Below are 22,387 nucleotides of genomic sequence, written 5' to 3'. Positions count from 1 at the left end.
TGTGGAATGAACCAAGCGTGATTGTCTTATTTAACCAGGTGGGTGCCATGCTGTCTTGCTAAAAGTACCACCATTGTTGTGCTCTTCATTAAAAATTAGCAATTCTGTTTCTCTACTCTTCAACTGAAAACAAGTTCGAAAGTCTTGATCTAGTCACCTGTTGTCAAAGTCTTAGTCTTATTACCTATAGGTCTACTTTTTACTGCCAACATCGTCAAACCAAAAATGCTTTCCCCTGACCTCTCTAAGGGGTCTGAGGTATTTAACCTGAGAATAATCTGAAAACAAGTTGGAAAAAAAAAGGGAAAGTGTGAGATCTCCTTTATAGTCCTTAATCCAAACATAATAAAATAAGTTGATTTTAATAGACTTTTTAGTCTCTATCTTTTAGGGCTCTTGCATTTGTTTAACATGTGAGAGGTCATTATTTTTTCTCTGTTTTGAGGAGATGTGTCTTACACAGCTCAGTGGATTGCCTTTTTTTTCAGTGATTTTGAGGAACATAAAGAAGATTTTCATTTTTTTTTTGTGTCTATGTATTTGTAAAATCAGAGAATTTCAAGCTAAAAACTAGGACATATGTAGGAAACCTCGAAAGAGTCTTCTACATATTTCAAAGCTCTCACACTATAGAGAACATCCAATGTCCTCTATACACTTTACATGAATGTACTTTTAATACCACCAAAGTTAGATTTAATCTATTGTAACTGAAATCTAGCAGAGTAATTACAACAATAATTTGACACAGAGACAGTATGTCTATGAGGAAATCACTATCACCTCTCCAGAGGCTGATGTCAGATTCCTGATGGCAGACTATAAATGAGGCTGAAAAGGAATGTTTAACAAATATTAATTTGAACTGGAGCTTTTTGTCCAATTATTCAGACCTTTGTGAAGAACTGAGGCTTGAAGATGAAACCGAATTATTGAAGAGAGCCAAAAATTATCGCTACACTGTTCATTCTTGGCTTTGCTAACTTCTGTAGGGGGAACACACAAGGATGGAGAAAGCCATCAGAGATCAAATAATGAAGATAAAGCTTAATATTTAGCAGTGCTCTAAAGTAGAAAGATGGTAGTATAGAGTAGAATACTTCCATCAAAAACAGTCTTTAAATAACGTGTAGCTTTCAGGTTACAGATCCTGATTCTTCTGCATTAACTCTGAAGATCCTACTTTAACAAGCTAGATTATTCTCACTGATTTCAGAGCATAGACTAATGTCATGCATTATGGAATAATTCTGATGGGGGTGCAGTAACATAACTGTCGTGCAGAAGACTACAGAATGTGTGGTGAGGAAAATGTACCACACCAAATGGAATTCTTAAATGGCTTTGAATACACGCTTCCTGTTTGAAATGAAGACTCTGTGTGTCCAAATCCAGACATAAAATATCTGAGAACGTGATTAGCTCATAGTCTTTAAAACAAACTAATGAGCAAAACAGTCTGTTGCAATTAGTGGATGTTCAAGCATCATAGACAGGTCTCAATCCCATCAGCTGGCAGAGCTCAACATCAGTATAGCTACACTGATTTTATATAGTTTGCTGTTCTGAAGCTTCAGTTACATCATTTTGCCTCACCTGCCTTACATGTTATACAATATCCCTGCAGACAATGATCTGAGTTTCAACCTATAACCTAATGCTGCCTTTGTTGAAAAGGCCTGGGCTTGCAGGCATTTAATCAGCTGAACAACTCCAGCGTTTTCATTGGAAGTATGTATGAGGAATTACACTTTGGAAGTGTCTCAGTAATGATACAGGTGCACAGTAAATGACACACTAAGACTATGACGTGAACCATGTGCACAACTTTGGATTGGTCCAATCTTGAGGTAGTATACATTTGTTAAAACCACCATTAAGGCTTAATTCAATATTAAGTCACTGTAATCTGGTAGCCTTTGAGTGTGTATTGTACTCTCCAAGAAAGGAAGAATCTGTTCCTGGACAATTAACATAGTTTGCACCACACAGTTCCTTTTATGCACAGTATTAGTTACAAGAGCCTCGAGAAAAGTTCATCCTTCCAGATCCAAAAAGCCTTCTTCACTGTGACAGCACCATCTTTCTTGCTCCTTCCATACCTCACGCTCTAAGGACTATGTATCTACTTGGAGTACATCCTAATAACTCTTCAGACATAAAATTAAAACCACTCTATGTGAAGCATGTTAGTTACTGAAGTGAAACACAAGAAATCAATGGCAAGGAGAAGAAGAGACACTGAGGGGAAATTAAACTCTTTTTATTCTCGTATGGTAGAGGCAAAAATGTGAATGGTAGAAAAAGGTAAATGGGAGACCATGGATGCAGGTGTGCATCAAGCTTTGATGTAAGTTGAAAGCACGTTCAAGATCAGAGATGTCAGAATTATTCCCCATTGTCTGCAGTCTCGCAACAACTGCTGCATGACCAGTTGCTTCAACTCCACATTTATCTTTACTAAGTACCTGATTCAAAGAAACAAACTGATTTAGGGACAAATAAAATTCCAGATCTCTCCCTTTCAGCCTGACAATGTATTCAAAATTACAAACATAGGTATGAGCGATGCAGGAGGGAAAAGGAAAACAGCCAGAACGGTCTAATTTGGATGCTCCTAACTTCGCTCTCAATTTGAGGTTTCTCAAAAGTTGGCTGAATCTCCAAAATCATTATCTTTCCCAGTAATTAAGCTACTCTGATAAAGATATAACACTACATCCAAACCCATGGGTAATTTGTAAAGACTCATAGCCTTAGGTGCTGGACGTTCTCTATCCTGCTGATCTCCATGACAACTAAAGTTCCTCAACACCGATCAAAATTAAGTTATTCACTTTGATGAAGTGCAGTGACTTTAGAAACACACTTGAGGTCTGCACCCCATTTTCTTTAGAAAGGCTATCTTATTTTTACTAATCAGTAAACTTGAATGTGTGGCAAAAGCTTTAATATTACAGAGAATTTAGTTAAGTGTAGTCAGGTTCACATTAAAGTAAGAAGCTCTATATTGTGCACATTGCTAAAGTATTTGTGTTTTTTTTTTTAAAAGCATTTCAGGCAGTACACATGTAGGCAAAGACCTGTGTTTATACAGGTACACAAGCACTGATACAAACACTTACGTATAAATCACACTTGGCTTGAGCCTTCGACTGTGGTGAGTGCTGTCCCACACCAGCTATGGCAATCAAGCCATGATATTTTACTGCCTTTGAAAGACATTTGGGTCTTAAGCATCCAGATATATGCCACTAACATTTCAATGGGAATTCACAAGACACTCTTTAGGCTATTTTTGTTCATAACCCTTCACAAAATCAGGGCTGTTAGCATTTATTCAACACTTGATAGAACTGTTGAGAATGCATCAAGCTTTGCATTACTGTTTCTTCTTTAAAAAATGGAAGGAACATTTCTAGAAAGAGAACCACACTGTTGAATATAACATGGCATTGTTCTCTCCCTCACTAAACTGCACACCTCCTTGATTTTTCTGGAGAAGGGCCATCTATTAGTGGCTTCTCTTTTAATGCAAACACGCTCTTTTCCAGTTTGTGGCTTGTTCTTTTAACAGATAGGCGAAAAAAGTCTGTGCTTTGTTCATTTAAGACACAATCTTATTTTCTAATGCTACCACAGAGCCTGTAGTCAAGTGGGAATTTTAGGTCAATAGTTAGAGTACTGTTAAGCATGAAACTTAGGCAGATTTCTAAAAAGTCAACTAGTTCATCAACATAAATCTGTGTCATATCCTTTCCTGTGTCCGTAAATCCACTGAAACTATAACATTGCCCATAAAAATACCTTACAGCAATGTGCACAAATAGTGTTTAAAGACAAAGTCATCCTATTTTTCATTACTACTTCAAAATAGAAAATAACAGGAATCAGACTCCATCACACAGACATCACCTGTGCTGACCAAGGCACAACTGACTTACAATCTAACACACCTTCTAAAGATTTCAAAATAACAGAAGCAGAGCACTTTTTAACAAGGCATTCATCACCGATGATCTTGTAACCACAAGAAACAAGCTTTGTGATCAATGATTTCAAAAACTGGAGCTTGCCAAAGCTTTAGCAAAGTGCCTGTATATCACTGGAAATTGATGGAATTTCCTTTAAAAATATTGATTTTCTTTTCTGGAATGCCCCTCTGGCAAGTGGCCCATGAAATAACAAAGCCACTTTCAAGGTGGACATATTTTTAGATCTGATCCCATCACCACTGTAAGAATGAAAAGGATGCATACTAGATGAAAGGACAGAGTTTAGGTTAGGAAAGTAGATTCAACAAAGAAAGACGTATGTTCATGTTGCTCTACGTGCCATGGGGACCAGGTGGGATTTTGAATAGTCCCTTTATGCATCATACCCTCAGCTGTTCAGTAGGTATAACACCTCACAGGAACTTTATAACACTCTAAGTACTCTGTGCTATTTGATTTTATGGTAGTTGAGACCACAGAAAATCTATAGATAGATAAACAAAGCAGAAAAAGGTTTTCAATTACTTTATCATAAAAAATAAACAAATCCCTGTGTAATAATATTCTTGCTAATTATTGTAATAGCCTACATGAACTTACATTCCTAAGGAGTACACTCAATTTTTTCCAATTCCTACCTAAAAAGATTTGGCACAAATTAACACCTCCTCAAAAAAACAAACCCAAAAAACCAAGAAAAGATACCCCAACAAAACAGAAACTAAAACCCAAAACCCCCACAAATCAATAGACAAACCAATAATTTCTCTAGGGAAATTAAATTAAAAGTATAGTAGTTTTGAATGAGAACATTTTCTCTAGACCATTAAATAAATCTGTCAAGAATTACTGTCAACCAAAGTAGAAAATGTCTACGCTCCCAGCATTTCTTAGCAATGAGAATTAGGTCCTTGTTGATCAAACACTGACACCAAATGATCATCGTCTGTGTTTTCTGTTGCATTTTCTTGTGATAGTAAAATATAAGCCCAGGGACATGATTTCCTTTCAGTGGTGGGTTAGTGGGCATTCCAGCACTCAACTGATAATACCTAGGGTTAAGAAATTAAAGTGCCATGCTACAAAATAGGCGGTTCATCAAACATCTGCCATTTTCTTGTCAAAACTGAGACTTTTGGCATGAAGACCCTGTCAATAATTATCAATGCTGGCAGTCTGAGCACTTGCAGCAAGACAAAGCGGTAGCAGAATGAATCACTGAGTGTCCGGTGACTTCATAGGTGAACAGTAGAGGAGTGTTGTTTACCAAAACATTCGCCTTACAACATTGCTTCTCCTGCCCTAACCCTCTAGGTTGCATCATATGTAAAATCATACCTACCTATGGTATATGCCATGTTTCTCCTTTCTTTCCAGCAAGATGCTGATAGGAGGAATGACGTAGACCTGAATTAGCTAGATATATGTGGGGTTTGTTTTCTTTTCATTGAGTTTCCAACATGTGATACAAAATTTATGAAGAATCTGTTAAAGCAAAAGCAGAAACAAGCTTCCCCCTCCCAAATTATACTATTCATGAATTCATGATAAACTGGAAATTAAAAAAAAAAAAAAAAAAAAAAATAAAGAAGCTTTTTCATTTAATTGTGTTTTATCTTCAAAAATGAATAAGCAAAGACTTGATGGAAATGTACAGGCCTTTTTAATCTTAAAGGTTATTCCAGCATGCATCTATACCATGCATACCTAAATAAATACTGTAGTGGTTTATGGCAGTGATACTGGCAGATTATTTTCTGTAATGACTCTTTCAGCAGCGCAACAATGCTCATTAAAATAATAGTGTGGATTTAAGCTTTGTTCAGGTATCTCTGTAGGAATACATCTTCTTTGGGGAGTGAATATATGCTCTCTACAAAAGCTTGACCAAAACCAGGATGCCTGAAAGCAGATTCTTACGTATCATGTTATACTCTATTGGCTGCATATATCCCAGGAAAAACAGTGAAGCCCTTCCAGATCAATTTATTTTCTGTTTCATAAAATTCCAGACAAGTATGAAAATCCATGCAAATAATGTGGGCCTGATGTGACACGCTGTGTGGCGAGCCAGTCATATTAGGGTTGTGAATATGTGTTTCCAGTCTGCAAAATTGTGAGTGCACATTGGATTCATGGACTTCTGATGTGGTGCTACTTGACTCTCAGCATATGGGTTACAGTGTCCCCAAATAATCTATTATTTCTTCAAAGTATTACCAAACTGTGCAGTTGGAACTTGATGAAAATCAGGCAATGATTTCTGTTTGGAAGCACGTTAAGTAAAATCTAACTGGATTGAATATACAGGTATAAATACAAGACATGGTCATTTTTACGACAGGATTAAATATGTCATGTCCGTGACCATGGCACAGGTGTTTATGCAATTCACACACCAGATGGGGCAAGAAACCTGTCTGAACGACAGATAATTGTCTTAATTACACTAGGAATACAGTCAATATCACTTTATGCTTCCCCAGCATCTGAGGATCTCAGCACTTCTGATTCAGATAAAAACCTATTGAATTTGCATCACTAGACTTGCTTTGGTTTGATGCTTGATTTGGTGGAATTATTCAAGATGGGCACAAGATTAACTGAAACCAGAACATGGTTCAAGAAACAAAGTTATTTCATTTTTACGCCTTTGGTAGTTCACTCCTGGCACTAGAAAGTAAATAATGATTATGATGACTGCTGGGAGGAAGTATGAAAGTTGCTTAAGGTTCTCAGAAAAAAAACCAGAAAACAAAACACAAAACATAAAATTAACATTAAAAGCTGGCTTCTATTTCCTTTTTAATTCCTACATCAGGTGTTTACACATTTTTTGATCAATCTAGCCTTCAAACATTTCAGCCATGGAAAGGAGTTTCTACCTAAAGCATCAGTTAAAAGACAGATGGCGTTACTGTTCTCTTAGAATCTGATGTGTTTTGAGCTGTTCAGTCTGACATGGGATCGGCAGCACGTAGGAAGCTCTTGGAGGGGGAATGAAATATGTGAAGAAAGATCGATTAGGCATGAAACTGGTAATGAAAGACTGAAAATACAAGCTGATAAAATGGAACTTTAGAATCACTATAGCATTGGATGCCTGCAGGTAACTGTTAGGAATTAACTACGTTTCCGAGTTTTTCTGCCTAAAGGCAAAGGCTGTTGCTTATAGTGATCATCAGAAAGGTTATTTAAAAAGCAAGCCTGATTTTTATGTGGAATTACAGCACTTATCATTGTGCTGCAAATTATACTAATTACCGGTTTTGGTTTGGTTGGAGTTTTTTGTTTGTTTCTTTGTGGATTTTTGTGTTTGATTGATTTTGTTTGGTTGGTTTGTTTTCTTTCTAAAAGCAGGTCTTACAGTTTCTAGTGACTACGCTGTATTAATTAAGCATTAGTTCCCCAGGGGTGAACTCTTCTCTCATGTTCCTGTCATAGCTTGCAGCCAACTTCAGTAGTGGAAATTTTTAATAATGAGTGCACAGTGGTAACAATATGTAATTAATCTTTGAATTTAAGCAGAATTTACAGAACCATGACTGTAATGTCTATAAAATACAAACGGAGGTTGATTTTCTTAACAACAATATTCATTAGAAGGGTCTGAATATAAACATGTACCATACGTATAAGGAGAAAATAAATCCTACCCAAAATCAGTAACCAAAATCCTGCCCAAAATCAATAACCAAATTTTTGCAGGGTCTTTTATTTTCTTTTTTTTTTTTTGATGATGGAAATCCTGGCCAGAGGGTGGAAGATTGATAGCAAAGTAAATCCCAATCACTACTGAAAATATGATGTGATATTGCCTTCAGAAACTGTCTGAACACACTTCCTCATGTACTAAAGGCAAAACACATATGTTGTGGAATAAAGACCTGGATGGAGAATTTGGTCTGATGGGATGATGTTTAATAGTTTGAAACAACAAAATAGGACATGGAAAATGCATAGTATGGACCACAGTCTAACTGCCACAGAGATTTCATCACAGTGACATAACCATACTTTGTTCTATCTTTTTTCTTCATTATAACAGCTCTCTTTCTACAAAATATGTGTGGACAAATATTGTGTATACCTGCATAGACTTATTCATTTCATTTCTTTTCATCATTTTTGTGTGACTGTTCTGTTCTCGAATATGTTTGGATAAACAACACTCCACTTCATAACACATACATGAATGCAAGATCAATTTATACACACCCATTTATAAAGTTGCAAAGAAATATGAAAAATAATGGCAGCGAATGAAACAGAAAATAAGATGTTTTTTCTTGGTTTTGGAGGGATAACTATACACATAGGAAAAATATCAGTAAAACCCAGTCACCGTGTTGATCAAAAATGACAAGGCTGTTTTATAGTTAAATCACTGGAGTCTATGGCATTGCTTCATATGTGAGATATTTGCCGCAGACACCAAGTATGAATGGAGCAGGTCGCAATCAGAGCAAGCTCTACATATCTTGGGTGCTAATTAGAACCTAAGATTCAGTGGATTAATTGCCAGCAGCAAATATTATACATGGGAAGTCTTCATGCAAGTCCTAGGCAAACCATGTGTAAAGCTGACCTATTCACTACACTTTCTCTTGAGTTTTAATTCTAACATATATCCACCTGCAGAATTAATTTAAAATTTGGGGGTTTTTTGTCTTTGGAAACAATGTTTAGACCAAACTTTAAGGGCAGTACTTTCAGTAAGTGGAAGGCTGACTACACAGATGAAAAAGCGAGGCATAAAATATTGTCATTTCATTTAAGTGTAAACAAGATAATAGGAAAGAAGGGAAGAAAAATAGAAGTTGAAAGACATATTTTCCCTGAAAAATTTCATTCAGGTGGATGAAATCATTATAGTATAGTGTGGCTGCCTAGGGTGAAACTGATCACTGGATACTTTTTTTAAGAAAAAGTCTTACAAAATAAGGATCTCCTACTTTGCCATATTTTGTTCAAGGTTTGCATGACTTGCTTTTTTTCATCATCAAATAGTCTTACCTAGGTTTATAAGTGCTAGAATCACTAGACCTTACAAAAAATGCAAAGCAAATCTGCGTGATGTTTAGGCTGAAAAGCCAAGAAAATGCCAAATGTGCTGCCACATATCCTAGTTATTTTAAATTACTTTATAATTTTTACATGGAGAATGACTGCATGCACTCAAAATTAAAATGATGAGCACCTCAAATGGGCAATCTCTGCCCTTTAATGAGGTGAAAACTAACAGAAAAGTTGTCGGCTTTAAAAAAATTCAAATCACAAAGGAAGTTTTACAGCTTCTAAAGGAAAATTTTAGGATTTGTTGTGTATTTTGTACACAATTCTAACTGTGTGGTGGAATTGTTTGGCTTAAGTTGAGTGCATTCAAGGTTACCAAAAACATGAGCACAAACAGCTTTAGATCTTCCTAAATGAGAATTCAGTCCAAAGTTAATGATTTTTTTTTTGCCAAATCTTATTGTTTTCAGTGAACTTTGGACTATGTCCCTGGAATGTATGAAGCACAGCAGACTGTCCCCCTAGTATAATTATCATTATTCCTGGTCAGTATCTTAATTTCCGGATAACTGACCTGTAAAGAAGTTTGTTTGGGTTTGGTTTAAAATCTTGTATTTATGCTTGTTTGGATGTTTTTGTTTGGTTTTATTTTCCTAGGTCTTTCATAGAAAAGCGAAAGCTGGCATTAAAATGCACTTCAGTGGTTTTTGGATTAAAAAGAGTCAAAATCAGCCAACTGAATTTAATAGATCCTGTGATTCTTTTTACTTCAGCTGAGGTGTCTTTTCAACTTGGTCTTTTTTTTCCTATGTGTATATTAGAAATCTAAATTGATTACTGCTTTATTTGTACTTACAAGTAAATGCTGGATTCATTGCCCCCAATATCAGGTGACTGGAGTTTCTGCACAAGTATCACAATTATGCCAATAAAAAGCACAAAGTTTATCTAGGGGAAAAAGAGAGGAAAAAATTATGACAGTGATATATTTTTTTCAAGTATGGGAATAAGACATTCCCAATGACCTGCTGGATCCATTGCCTCATTCTTCTCCAAACTACCATCTAAAAGTTTTACAGGGTCAGGAGTAATGGGGAAAGTTTACAAGGGTTTTATTGCCACTTTTACAGGCAAAAATACCCACCCCCCTGCATTGCAGCAGCTAAAATAAGGCAGAATTTCTTCAGTACCAAACACCACATAAGAGAAACATGAGGAAAAAGGTTTCAACATTTTTTATTATAAACCAGTGCAAAGAATAAAAAGAAAGACCCTCACACATCAAAACCACATAGGAAAGATCTCATCAGCAAAAGCATCTTTACCTCCTAATCTCTAAACTAAGGCATTTCTCAGCTCAGTAGTATCCATCGGTCACAATTTAGTGTCTCCCCCTTCTTGAAAATCTCAAGTTGTGTCACTTTCCTTGTACTTGGCTGAATCCCAGATGAAATGACCTCTAATGTTTTTGGGAGGGGTGTGTGTGTGTGGGTGCGTGCTAATGTTCATCTTTATGTCTTTTAGTTTTATGTCATCCTGGGCATCTTCTCTTTCATAGAATCATGTAATTATACATATAGATGTAAATATTTGGAGATTAATAAAATCAGTTTATTTTGATGCTTTAGTTTCAGATTTGGCTGTCACCAACTCCACAGCTTCTTAATGCCAGAAAACAACAGTGGGAAAAAAAAATACAAACCAAAGCAGTCCCTTATGCAACCTTATACTCCTGTAAGGAGACCAAAAACTTAAACTAGATGTGAGCATCTCTTTCAGAAGAGTTTTCCATCTGATCTGACGATGACAAATGATTGGAGAAGCCCAGTCATCTCTTGCTACTTGCTTGAATCTTTAACACCTTAAACAGAAGCCAGGTATAACTGATTCCCCAAAGCCAGAATGTGTTCCTGCATAAAATGTGTCTGTAAAACGTGGAATTTCACATACATCAATATTACAAAAACCTCAGACCATTGGACCCTCTCCATCTCAATACCCTTCAGTGTTATTAGCTGAATTACCTTTAGTGTCTCTGAAGGTTACTGTACTTTAGAGAGCTGTCTAAATACTTAAGGGGAGAAATGTCAAACCTGATGAAAACACCTATAATACCTGCAGATATCTATGAGCTGAATGTCTAGAATCCCACAGCAGTCAATGAAGACCTGACCAGTGTTGTCACTGGACTACGGAGAGCAAGTCAGCATGCCCAGAATTAAACACCCATGTGTGGTCAGCCAAACAGCTTTTTCAGGTGCCACTGGCCATATTTTCAAGGAGCTCAATTTAATTTCCATACTGGAGTAGCTCAACACATTTAAGTTACCATATTCTTTCAGAACAGCAGCTGGAGCCCAAACAGGGTACTGTCAAACCTGACAGAACCTCTCAGTCATCCATACACAGGTATCTAGCATCATTTGAGTCAAATCCAAGACCTTCATCAACTAAAGAGAGCTTAGATGGCTTGTAGACAATTGACCATCTTGCACTATGTCCGCAATACTCTTATAAAGCTACTATCAGACAAATAAATCTAACTGTGAAATTAATTCCATTCAACAGAGTCCAGTTTCCTAGTGACTAACAGGTAGCATTGTTTTAGATGTTCTCAGTTGTCCCACTTGGCCTTCAGCTGCCACCTCAAATGGTACAGGATTCATATACATTCTATGCCATATCTGTCACTCCCAGGCAAATGGTCCATGTGTTCTAGGGTCTTACTAGTGGCATTTGATACCTATGTTTAAGCAACTCAACAACTTATTGTCTACATAGCCTTTGAGTACAGGCAACGTACCATCATTTAACTTGTACTAAACCTTCTTTATAATAAGATGTCCAGTAGTCCAGCACAGCTGACACAGCATAGTTTGTAAAGCAAGTTTAAGCCGTTTGCATCAGTTGCATCAGTTATTTGCCCTCAGAAACATTGAGGAAGCGCATCTTCCATGTGCTACTTACCATGATTGATCCAACCACAGGACCCTTGATCACCCACCACAAGGCAGTGTTGTCATTCATGTCCCAGCAGCTGCAGTTGTTAATGAAAGAATGGGGTGGGGAAAGAGATGAAAGAGAATGATAAAAATATAACAAGGAAGTTAATAAACTCACAACAATTATTAAGGTGCAGAGAGCGGGAGACTGATCTTGTAGAGATATTGTTTTATTTGGGTTCAAATGCACTAGTTCTTTAGTCTGTCCCTGCTGTAGCTTTCTTTTACAACCTTTACCCAACTTGTCTGAAAGTAAAATAAGTATTTTTGTGGCAATTTCAATGGTACCTCTTACTAAACAGTTTAGTAATTTTGGATAATGCCTTTACATGTGTTTCTGCGTCCACAGACCATTTAACTCTAAAGTTGTCCCTTCAAGCTATACTCTCAGTAGAAGGGACAAGAAGACAGGCAAACATCAAAGGGTTATTCCAATAGTTATTCCAAAGTTTAATGTCTCACTTACTTTTCCAGGGTAAACAAATACGAAAATTGGTTCCTGACCCTGCCATGAGGATTCTTATGCATATATAGTGCATGAGAATGTACTAGAGCCTAGTTGTATTCACATACAGGAATAATTTTCCAGTCATTGTGTTGCAAGTCATACCAAGGAGCGAGAATTCATCTAAGAAGGTTCAAGTACTGAAAAACTGTTGAGGTCAGCTCCTTTTCAAGATGTTGGGAGGGAGTGATCATAAATGAAATAGGATTTCTACCTCAGCATTTAAAATCTTCCTCCAGAGTCAGCAAAGGATTCTGCTGAAGTTTATTCCATATAAATGCATTTGGACATACATTTGTAGAGAAAGCTAATTAAAGGATCCATAAACACCAGTTTTTAACTGTAACATACATTTTTAAAGCTAGAAAAACAATAATAATAATAAAAAATCTTATTTCCCTTGCTGCACCACCCCTGCTACACTATTTTAAGTCATTAAGAATTTGATTGTCAGTTAAAACCATATTTTATTTGTCTCTGCTTTCTTCCTTTCATGCTTCCCTCTGGATAACATGAAATCACAGGAAAACATCTACTTTGTACCCACAGTTTAAGAAGGAGGGTTTCCCTCCCACTGGGACAACAGCCAAAAGTCCCAGCAGTGGTTGTCATGGTGCAGCTGACAGATGCCAAGAAACAAGTTGAAAGAGCACAGAGGAATGAAACACTGCTGATCTTATGAGAGCTTAATGCAATTTCTGTGTCATTTAAATGGTAGACTCATAGCATGTGGGGGAAAAGTGAAAATCTCTAAACAAGACTGTATACATGTGTATGGGTGAGGAGGCAGAGCTAAAATTCTATCATCAAAGTGCATATGAGAGAAATCTCAAGCAGCTGAGTGATTTCTGTTTTAGAAACTTCAGCTGAAATTACATTTTCTGAAAAATATTATTATATTTCGGTGGAACAACATTTTATTGCTTATTGATTTCCTATAAAACCAACAAGGAGCTGTGTGGTAGAGCTGGTGAGAAGAGAGCTGTGATGTCAAATCTGCACAAAATTACATATTCTTACTTCTGTCTAGAAACCTGAGAAACTTAAAATCCTCCAAAATCTATGGGACTGATGGCTGAGATTTTCAAATGTGCAGTAACATTTCTGAGTTACCTCACTCGGGATGCCCAATCAAAAATACTTGTAAGGGGACAAATATTAAGAGGCAACTCTTTCTGATCCACAGTCTGGAAATCAGGGTCTTTTCAGTTATCAACAACTGTATGCCACAAAACAAAAGCACCTGAAATCACCAATTATCTTTTAAATTCTTTGTATACATTTATAAATTAGATGCTGTCTTCTGAAAATTACCCACTATTTTCAGAGCTCAACCTCTCCAAGCTTCACATTAAATCTACCCTGAGAGTCTTCAGTGGGTTGACCAACACTGGAAGAAACTGGGCAAATTCTAACATTAATCTAGGTGTACAAACAGGCATTGATATATGGCAATTTATCTATGTAGAGAAGAGAAATTATAGGGGATGGAATCCACCTGCTCTAGTTCCAGTCATCTGTACTGAAGACATCTACATGCCAGCTAATTATCCCAGAGTGGTTGAGACAAAGAGACACTTGGAGGTTGGGTTTGGTTTTCTTCCTCCCTGCACTGATATATTTTAAATGTGTACTCTGTGTTGATACATCATCCCCTATAAATGCCTATTCTTCTTAGACCTATTCCTCTCCTTTTACAGGATGTAAAGCTCCATTTCCAGCGTCTATCTCGTGGTTGTCAGATCAAGCTCGCAAAAAGGTTTTTCAAATAACTTTTTTGGTCCAGTCCCTGTGACGTCTATAGGACGAATGTAGTGGAAAAACAAACAAACAAACAAAAACAACAACAAAAAATAAAATTAACAAACAAACAAAAGCACAAAAACAAACATTTTCTCCTCAGGTGAACATGACTAGAAAAGACATAAAAAGGAATACACAACACAACAGTCTGTAATATCACCCAACAAGCTGTACTATATAAACAGGCTCCCTAATTTCTTTCAAATGTATTGCTATAGTGGAGGTCAGACACTCAGGACTCTCTTTCAGGATGGATGAAGGGAAGGGAGCCAGAGGGATGGGGAAGGGATGTGATTTGAAAAAGGCGGGGGTCTGATCTCTGTTACATCTCTGGTGTACATCTGGAATAACTTCATTTAATTCAGGAGCACAGCTCTGGATAAACAGACAGTTGCATTTTTCGCCACAAACCTGTCACTTACAGTGATGCAAATCAGGAGCTGAAGTCAAGGGAGCTCTGCCAGTTTTATAAGTAGCAAGCAGGAGGGGACATAGACTCAGAGTCTGTATTTTAGTCCGTGCCTTTGTAACTGTGTTTTCCCATTTCAGTAATTTCTGCAGCATTTTCAGGCTCATGCTGGCTTCTCCCCCACCCCCAGAACAATGCTTGCTGATTTTTAAAGTAACCACTGAGACACTCAGCTAGAATCTGTGTAAATGTGTTGCATACTAAATAGCTTCCCCAACTGAAATAAAGGTCTTGGGGTTTTTTGTTTTGTTTTGTTTTCTTATTTTTCCTTTTGCAAAACATTCCCCTCACCCACAAAATGCCAGGGCTGTTTAGACTCCTAAGAGAAATTAATGCATTTAGGACCAGTGTTGTAATCATAATAATGACACAACAGGGGTTTCTGGCTTGTCTGGCATGGAAATAAATGATTTAATTTGTCTTAATGTCAAAATAGAACATTGGGTCAAAGCACTGGCATCCCCAGTGGAGGAAGGGCTTTATGTGCTTTGCAAAAAGAGAATGGAAGAACAAGGAGGAAAAAAACCCAACGGAACAGTAAGTCTTGTGCAAATTTTGGATTCAGGTATCTCTAGTATAAGGCAAAATTAAAACATAAGCCCAAGTCTCTCAGAAATGGGACTGGGGTACATAATGATGCCTTTCATTCAGATCAAAATTTCAACCATCACTGTCATGAAAGAAAATATTGCTAAGTTTGGATTTTCAAGTTGTACATACATGGCCATTCCTACCAGCTGTGTCTGCAGCTGTATCAGACCAGTCAAACCATTGAACACTGAGATGTGCAGGACCATCTCTGGGACCAGAGAGTAGATTTCTGTCTTACCTCGACTCATCTCTCCCACTAGATTTGTAGAAAAAACTCTTCGATGGGAAGATAAACTCCTACTTGCCTTTGTAAATCAAAGCTCAGCACCTCCTTGTAGAGATTTTACTCATTATATCAAAGATATCTGCAATAATTCATGCAGCTGAGCTCATCACCTTTGTCTTCGTTGTCAGTTGGAGAGGAGCAGACTGCCACAGGTGTGATTTACCTGGCAGCTCTTTTAGGATGAGATAAACCATACCCTGGACTCCACTAATGTAACTGAATAAGGAGCACAGGGGCACTCGATCAACTGGATGTTTACAGGGTATGTGCCTACATCTTCTTTTATGAATTTACCAGTGCAATCGGAACACAAACATCAAATTATGAACAGGAAATAACTCTAGGTTTAACACCGAACCTAAACTACTTGCATCAACAAATTGAAATGGAAGGAGAAATTAGTCATGTCCTCCGATCACTATATTTCAGTTTCATCCTTGGCCGTGTGTTTAATGCATATGAAATTATTTCCCAGCCAGTGATACCTACCCAGTATCATCAAAGTGAAGTCTCAGCACTGCCCAGACAGTGACACAAATTGTTGGGGTACCTGCAAAAGATAAGAAGATGATATCATCAGCAGTTTAGACATAGTTAGTAATTCAACAATGAGCACTTTTTGCATCCTCTCCACTGAGGTTTTATTTTCTAATAGCACTCATGCATGAAACAATGCAATTCATTACATTAATTCAGAGCTCTAGAAACATCTATCTCAATCAGAGGATGGCTCTGGTGGAATTGCAGAAGGAAAACATAACGGGAAAGACTGATGCTGTTTCATGTCATTATTGCTCAAAGCTGCTGTACTGCATCTTGTTGCATTAACACTAAGACGTAGTCTGTACAAAATAAAAATGGCCACATCAGCTTACGTGTCTACAGCTACTGCAATTATGCAATAATTGCAGAGTGGCAGATGTTGAGCTGTGACGGCATTACACTATTACTTGTATTTTTATATGGCTTTGTTGTAAATGATTTGTATATATTGCATTTTCTCTGCTATTTTGTAAATAACTGATTTTGCTTCACTTATTCAACCAAAACAAATCAGTAGAGGACAGTTTACCCATGGGAATGTTTCTTTTTTTTTTTTTCATGAAAAACAACCAAAACCAAACAAACAAAACACCAAAAGAGAACATTGGGAGCAAAATTTCATTTGTATTTCAGACATTTCCTCACTCTTTAAATAAGGCATATAAAACACAAATGAAATCAAAACACTAAGAATCCACTGAGAAACCTTGATTTATTTTCCTTTCTGGAAACACTAAAGTGTGATTTTTCAGTGGAAATATTTTTATAAAATAGTAAAGTCTTGTAAGAAAACTCTGGGTAAGTTTGGTCTATATTCTATGGCAAACAAAATCTTTGACTAGGAAAATGCCTACATCTACTTAAGCAGCACTGGAAGGATAAAGTGCTAAAGAGCAAACAAAACAAGGGCCTTGATAACCCCAGCAGTGAAAGAGATTGTCATAGGTTGACAGGAACAATTATGTTTCATCCATTTTCTAAGGCTGTGTTGATGTCACATTAATTAGTCATTTGGCTGAATCCACTTAAGTGAGTCTCTGTCAAATCTCATATTCCTACTATCAGAAGTAAAAATATCCCCATTAGACCTAGATGACTGATGAAGACGTCCTCCTTTAAAAAAACACGAATTGAAATATTTGAAAGGAAAATGATAAAAAGAAATAAAATGACAGGCTTCAAGAAGAAATCAGGCAGATTTAATTTAGATTGAAGCCCGCTTTTCTTACATGAGAATACTTAGAAAACATTGAGATCTTTGTGCATTTAACAGATGCACAATAATAAAAATAATCTTAAATATAAATAATTAGTCTGATGTGCTATCTAGTTTGCACTGACTCGCACTGTATACATTTTGATGGTGTGAATAGTGCTCCAAGCCTGAAACATATGCAGGAAGGCAGAATTAAGACTAAATGTGTCATAAAAATATAGTTCAAAAAGCACATTTCAGATTAGCTTGGAGTTTGGAATCACCTGCTATATGAATATCCATATAGTCATTTTTTTTAACATCAAAATATATGTTGTATGTTTATCACCTTCTTTTCAGTTTCTGAATAACACTAAAAGCCAGACAAGCCCCAAGGGCTGACAAGAGAGTTATTCTTGCTGACTGTGTTTGTGCCCTGAGAAAGGAGCCTGCTTTAGAAAACCTACCAACATATTGCATATTTAAGAGGAGAAAAAATGCCTGGATCGACACAGCCATATGTTGTTCTCATTAATCAAATGAGGACACTGATGTGCTCAGCACTTTTTTAAGAAACAGATAAAGATCCAGATGCTGCAAAATACTTATTGCTGCTTCAGTGCAGCTCCCTCCTCAGCAGCTCTGAGCTCAGGGGCTGATTGTGCCCTACACCACTTGGCATCCAGAGTCTTGAAGTGCTTCTGTTCTTGCAAAGTGCCAATTGCTCCTACTAGGTCAGGGGAACTGCTGTTCAAATTGCAGAAATGGGCAGGACTTGAGAAATTATTCATATATAAAAAAAAATTCCACACTTGGAGATTCTTTTAGTGTTACTAATGGAGATTATTAATACTGCAAGTGATACGTATAAACTGAACAGCTAGGTCTTATTTATGGTATTCAACTCAAGATCAAAAATTTGGAGGTTGCATTATAGAATGAATTTATCTGGGTTCTTTCATTACAGAGACTTTTTTTTAATCTGTTAATATGCCATGTTATACGGTATTCTCACATTCACATTCAGAAGAACCTACAGATGTGAAATGTCTGCAAACCTAGTTGAAGGAGCCCAATTTCCAATTTATGTTCAGATTGGAAAGATTTACATATTGTTTTCTTCTAGAATTATCATATTTTCATGTGCATAACTCCCAAGTTCTCTTTGAAAAGAGACGTATCTCAGCTATAACAAGATTATTTATCTGTGAATAGTATAGTGGAAACTTGGAACATCTCTTTCCAATAGCCATCCTTTTCCAATAGCCTTTATACACCCTAGTTTATTTCTGATAACTTCTTTCAGCTCTGTGTCTTTGCCAGGAGATGAGACTTTTCATGTACATAAAGCTGCCTCAGGGGAAAAACAAAACTAGTTTCAGTGGATTACATGAGGATTTTTTTAAAAGGAAAATATTTTAAGGTAGATGGTTTGTATGTAGACTTTACACATGAATATATAGGCTTATTTCCAGATTATTTCAGAATTATGTTTGTTTATGTACAAAAAATGAGCTTAATCTTCTTAGGATACATTTAAAATGAACTTCTGCATTCACCACCTGACTTCTGTACAAAAACATTAGCAAATAATTACTTGAATTAAAATGTTTCAGGAATCAATATATCTCTAGAAAGCCAGTGTGAAAAAATAATTACACTGGTTATCATCATGCAACTGGCCATTATGAAACAAATCTTATTTCTTCCTATTGCAAGTTTCCATTTCCCACCCAGGTATGATGAGCACAGGCAGATGCCCTTTGGATATGTTTTCAATTTAGCTATTATCTGGAAGAAAGGCAGAAATGAAGTCTTAGCAAATGGACTAGATTTAGCATTGCAGATTTGATTAAGCTGAAGAACTCGGCATTAAGATCATATCTTGTAGAATGGCATCCTCAGTTGTAGTCTACATCTCTGCAAGAGATGCTGTAACTTCAAGATTTTAGTTCAATTCTATCAGACAAAAAAGCACAACATATTTCAGTCTGCAATCATTCTATACAAAGACTAAAACTATACTTTGAACCTGTATGTGGAAATACTAGATGGTTTGTAGAGTCATCTTGCACACTGAGACATGTTTTAGATAAGAAATGTCACGTACCCCAGCCAATAATAGTGTACCAGTAGAAATATCTCCTCTCTGGGAAAAAGGTTTCTACCAATAAAGTGAAAAGGTACAATCCCTCAATGAAAAGCCAGAAGTAGTTGGACATAACACAGTAGTGAAAAAACACCATCACTGCTTTGCATTCCACCTGCAGAGAATCAAGAAAAACAAAGTTATTTTCATGTTGTTTCCGCCTAAAATGCTTTCAACCTCTCCAAATCTCTTTGTAGGAAGGAACACAGCTGGGATTGGTATTATGCACTTTTCATAGCAAAGTTTTAAAAGCATGATAAGAATGTGAGGTGGCACTTAGAGAATGAAGCTTGAAAGGGCAGGTAGCCAATTTTACCAGTGGGAGGTGGTCGACAAACGCCTGCAGACAGCTTGAGAACGTCTTGCATTAGTGGGAGTTCACATCGTCAATGGATGCTAATTGCTAGATTTAAGCCCCCTTCCAAGGATTAAGTGTAGAGAAGAAAATAATTCAGTGGTGTATTGAGAAACCTAAAGATGTGAAATGGCAGGATGATTGTGGAAAGCCCTGAGAGTGGGGTCAGAAAGGATGCACCCTCCTGTGTGCAGCTGAGAATTGCACTTCCTTACCATTTGTGGGTGTTGTCACTCAGGGACAGAAAATGAAAGTAAGTGTAAGTGTAAAGAAAACAGAGTGATTTACTGTTAATTATTTTTTTTTTTTTTTTTTAATGATAGAAGCTTTCATTCATTTGCTGGAGTGAAAAGCATCAGACAAAAGAAAAAAAGGGAAAAAAAAGAAGGAACTGGTGTTATTTAATCTGGAGAAAAGGAGGCTGAGAGGAGACCTTCTCACTCTCTACAACTACGTGAAAGGAGATTGTAGTGAGGAGGGGATCAGTCTCTTCTCCCAAGTAACAAGCAATAGGGTGAGAGGAAACCGGCTCAAGCTGTGCCAGAGTAGGTTTAGATTGGATATTAGGAAAAATTTATTCACTGAAAGGGTTGTCAGGCATTGGAACAGGCTGCCCAGGGCAGTGGTGGAGTCACCATCCTGGGAAGTATTTAAAAGATGTGTAGATGTGACAGTTAGGGATATGTTTTTTTGGTGGACTTGGTAGTGTTAGGTTTAAGGTTGGACTTGATGATCTTAAGGGTCTCTTCCAATCTAAACAATTCTATAATTCTATGTTAAAAACCTTAGGTGGAAACCAAGCTCTACCCTGACTCAATGAGAGTAAGACACATTTGTCTTTCTACTGTTGCATCCCGTTAGTCCTTCAAAAGTAGGACATTTCAACAAAACAGAGCAGAATCAGTGTATTAACTGGAAGCTCCTGACCGGGGCAGTGGGACGCTGATAATTTTGACCAGTTCATGTGACAGATCTACAGTCAAGATATTTAAACCACCAGATCTTGAGTTTCTTCATGGAAGTTCTACCACAGCTGAAGCTCTGGTCATTAGATGGCTGTTTTAATGTGTTTTATGCTTCAAGTATTTCAAAACAAAGAGGCAGATGCTACTATTAGAAGAGTGATGTGAACAAACTCCAGATCTAACACAGCTTCAGCTTTATCACAGAGAAGAATTAAAAGCAAAAACTGGTTTCAATGACAAAGTAAAGGCTGAGAAACTACACACCTGCACTTTCCTTGTGGCAATGACTAATTTAGCCCATAACTGGATGGATAAAGGAGATCTCACTCTGGGAACTCACTGTAATACCGTCATAATTACACCTGTTGAGCTGATTTATCAAATAAATTATTAGCCTTAAATGTGAAAGGAATTGGGTTTTATATGTAATACAAAGCTAAGTGCATCTGTGAAAGGGACTGCTTTCCATGAAACCCCACAATTCAGAGACAAACATGTAGATAATAGTAATGATTCTTCGAGAGTGTGATTATCAGGGGTATTTTCTGCTTCTGCATGGTCAGCCTCTTTACACATGACTCTGCCTGACATCCAGAAAAAATAAGGCTCTGGAGAAAAAACAGACCTTCAGATGAAGGAAATTGCTTGTGTCTGCTCTCATCCTGCCTTTCACTACACAGATCTGTGAAAGGGAGAAACAACCTGCGTAGAATCAGAAACTGAAACCTGTAGGTTTATTCTGACAGACAGACTGCTGGACGCTGGTGACATCATGAGATGATAATATCCCCAGTTTTGCTGTGAACCAGGAGGGAAGTTTACCACCAATTACCTTCTCTCCCAATAGTTTCTCAGTCTATGATACTCAACAGGCTGCTGCCTGTCTCACTCTTTTTGGTTATCTCATGCTGAAAAAAAAAATAAAGGAAAAGGCTTTGGCTTTAGTTTTACTTACCGTTGAGATAAAACAGTGGTTGCCATCCTGTTCAGCATAAAGAACCCCATCTTTAATGAATACAGATATTGCACGTAGGATGAATGAAACAAAGAGGTTCATGTGGATAAAATTCCGTGTGCAGTGAAGCTTCCTAGAGAGGCAAGAGTAAGGGAAAGGAAAAGAAGATAAAAGTAAATAAAAAATAAAGTACTTTTCTTTTGTGGAAATAGCACACTAGGTCTATCTGCACATATGGACACAGCACCTTGATGCTGCAATAGCAACATCTGAAAAACAGGAGTCTGGATAATATTGACCCTAAAGCTGACCAAGAGAAGGATTAGGCGTTTTTTCTATAAAATCATTCAGGGAAGCATAAAATAGACCCAGTTCAATGCAGCTTCTGTAGTTGCATCTACAGTCTACTGAAACATGACTATGAGAGTGTGTCCAAGCTGAAGGAACAACTCTATTAAAAGAGCTGTCTCCCTCTTATTCTACATCTGGTAAGATAAAAGCTTAAACATTGTTTTGGGCTGATGAGCTCGAGGCTCTTTCCTCCAGTGACTGAACAGC

General features: G+C 37.1%; 1 protein-coding gene across 3 annotated transcripts in view; it reads right to left on the bottom strand.

The window, feature by feature from the left end:
* Nucleotides 1-22,387, bottom strand: part of ADCYAP1R1 (ADCYAP receptor type I) — a gene marked incomplete at its 5' end in the record, with an annotated part of 112,949 nt that overhangs the window by 13,755 nt on the left and 76,807 nt on the right. For all 3 annotated transcript variants that reach the window (XM_080339706.1, XM_080339707.1, XM_080339708.1), the window contains 5 exons: nt 9,868-9,959; nt 11,979-12,048; nt 16,157-16,217; nt 19,516-19,669; nt 21,830-21,962. In XM_080339706.1, the coding sequence (XP_080195832.1) occupies nt 9,868-9,959; nt 11,979-12,048; nt 16,157-16,217; nt 19,516-19,669; nt 21,830-21,962 (510 nt within the window). The remainder of the gene's footprint in view (nt 1-9,867; nt 9,960-11,978; nt 12,049-16,156; nt 16,218-19,515; nt 19,670-21,829; nt 21,963-22,387) is intronic.

The sequence above is a fragment of the Nesoenas mayeri genome (genome assembly GCF_963082525.1).
Source record: "Nesoenas mayeri genome assembly, chromosome: 2".
NCBI classification, from domain to species: Eukaryota; Metazoa; Chordata; class Aves; order Columbiformes; family Columbidae; genus Nesoenas; species Nesoenas mayeri.
This window is presented reverse-complemented; position numbering and strand designations above follow the sequence as displayed.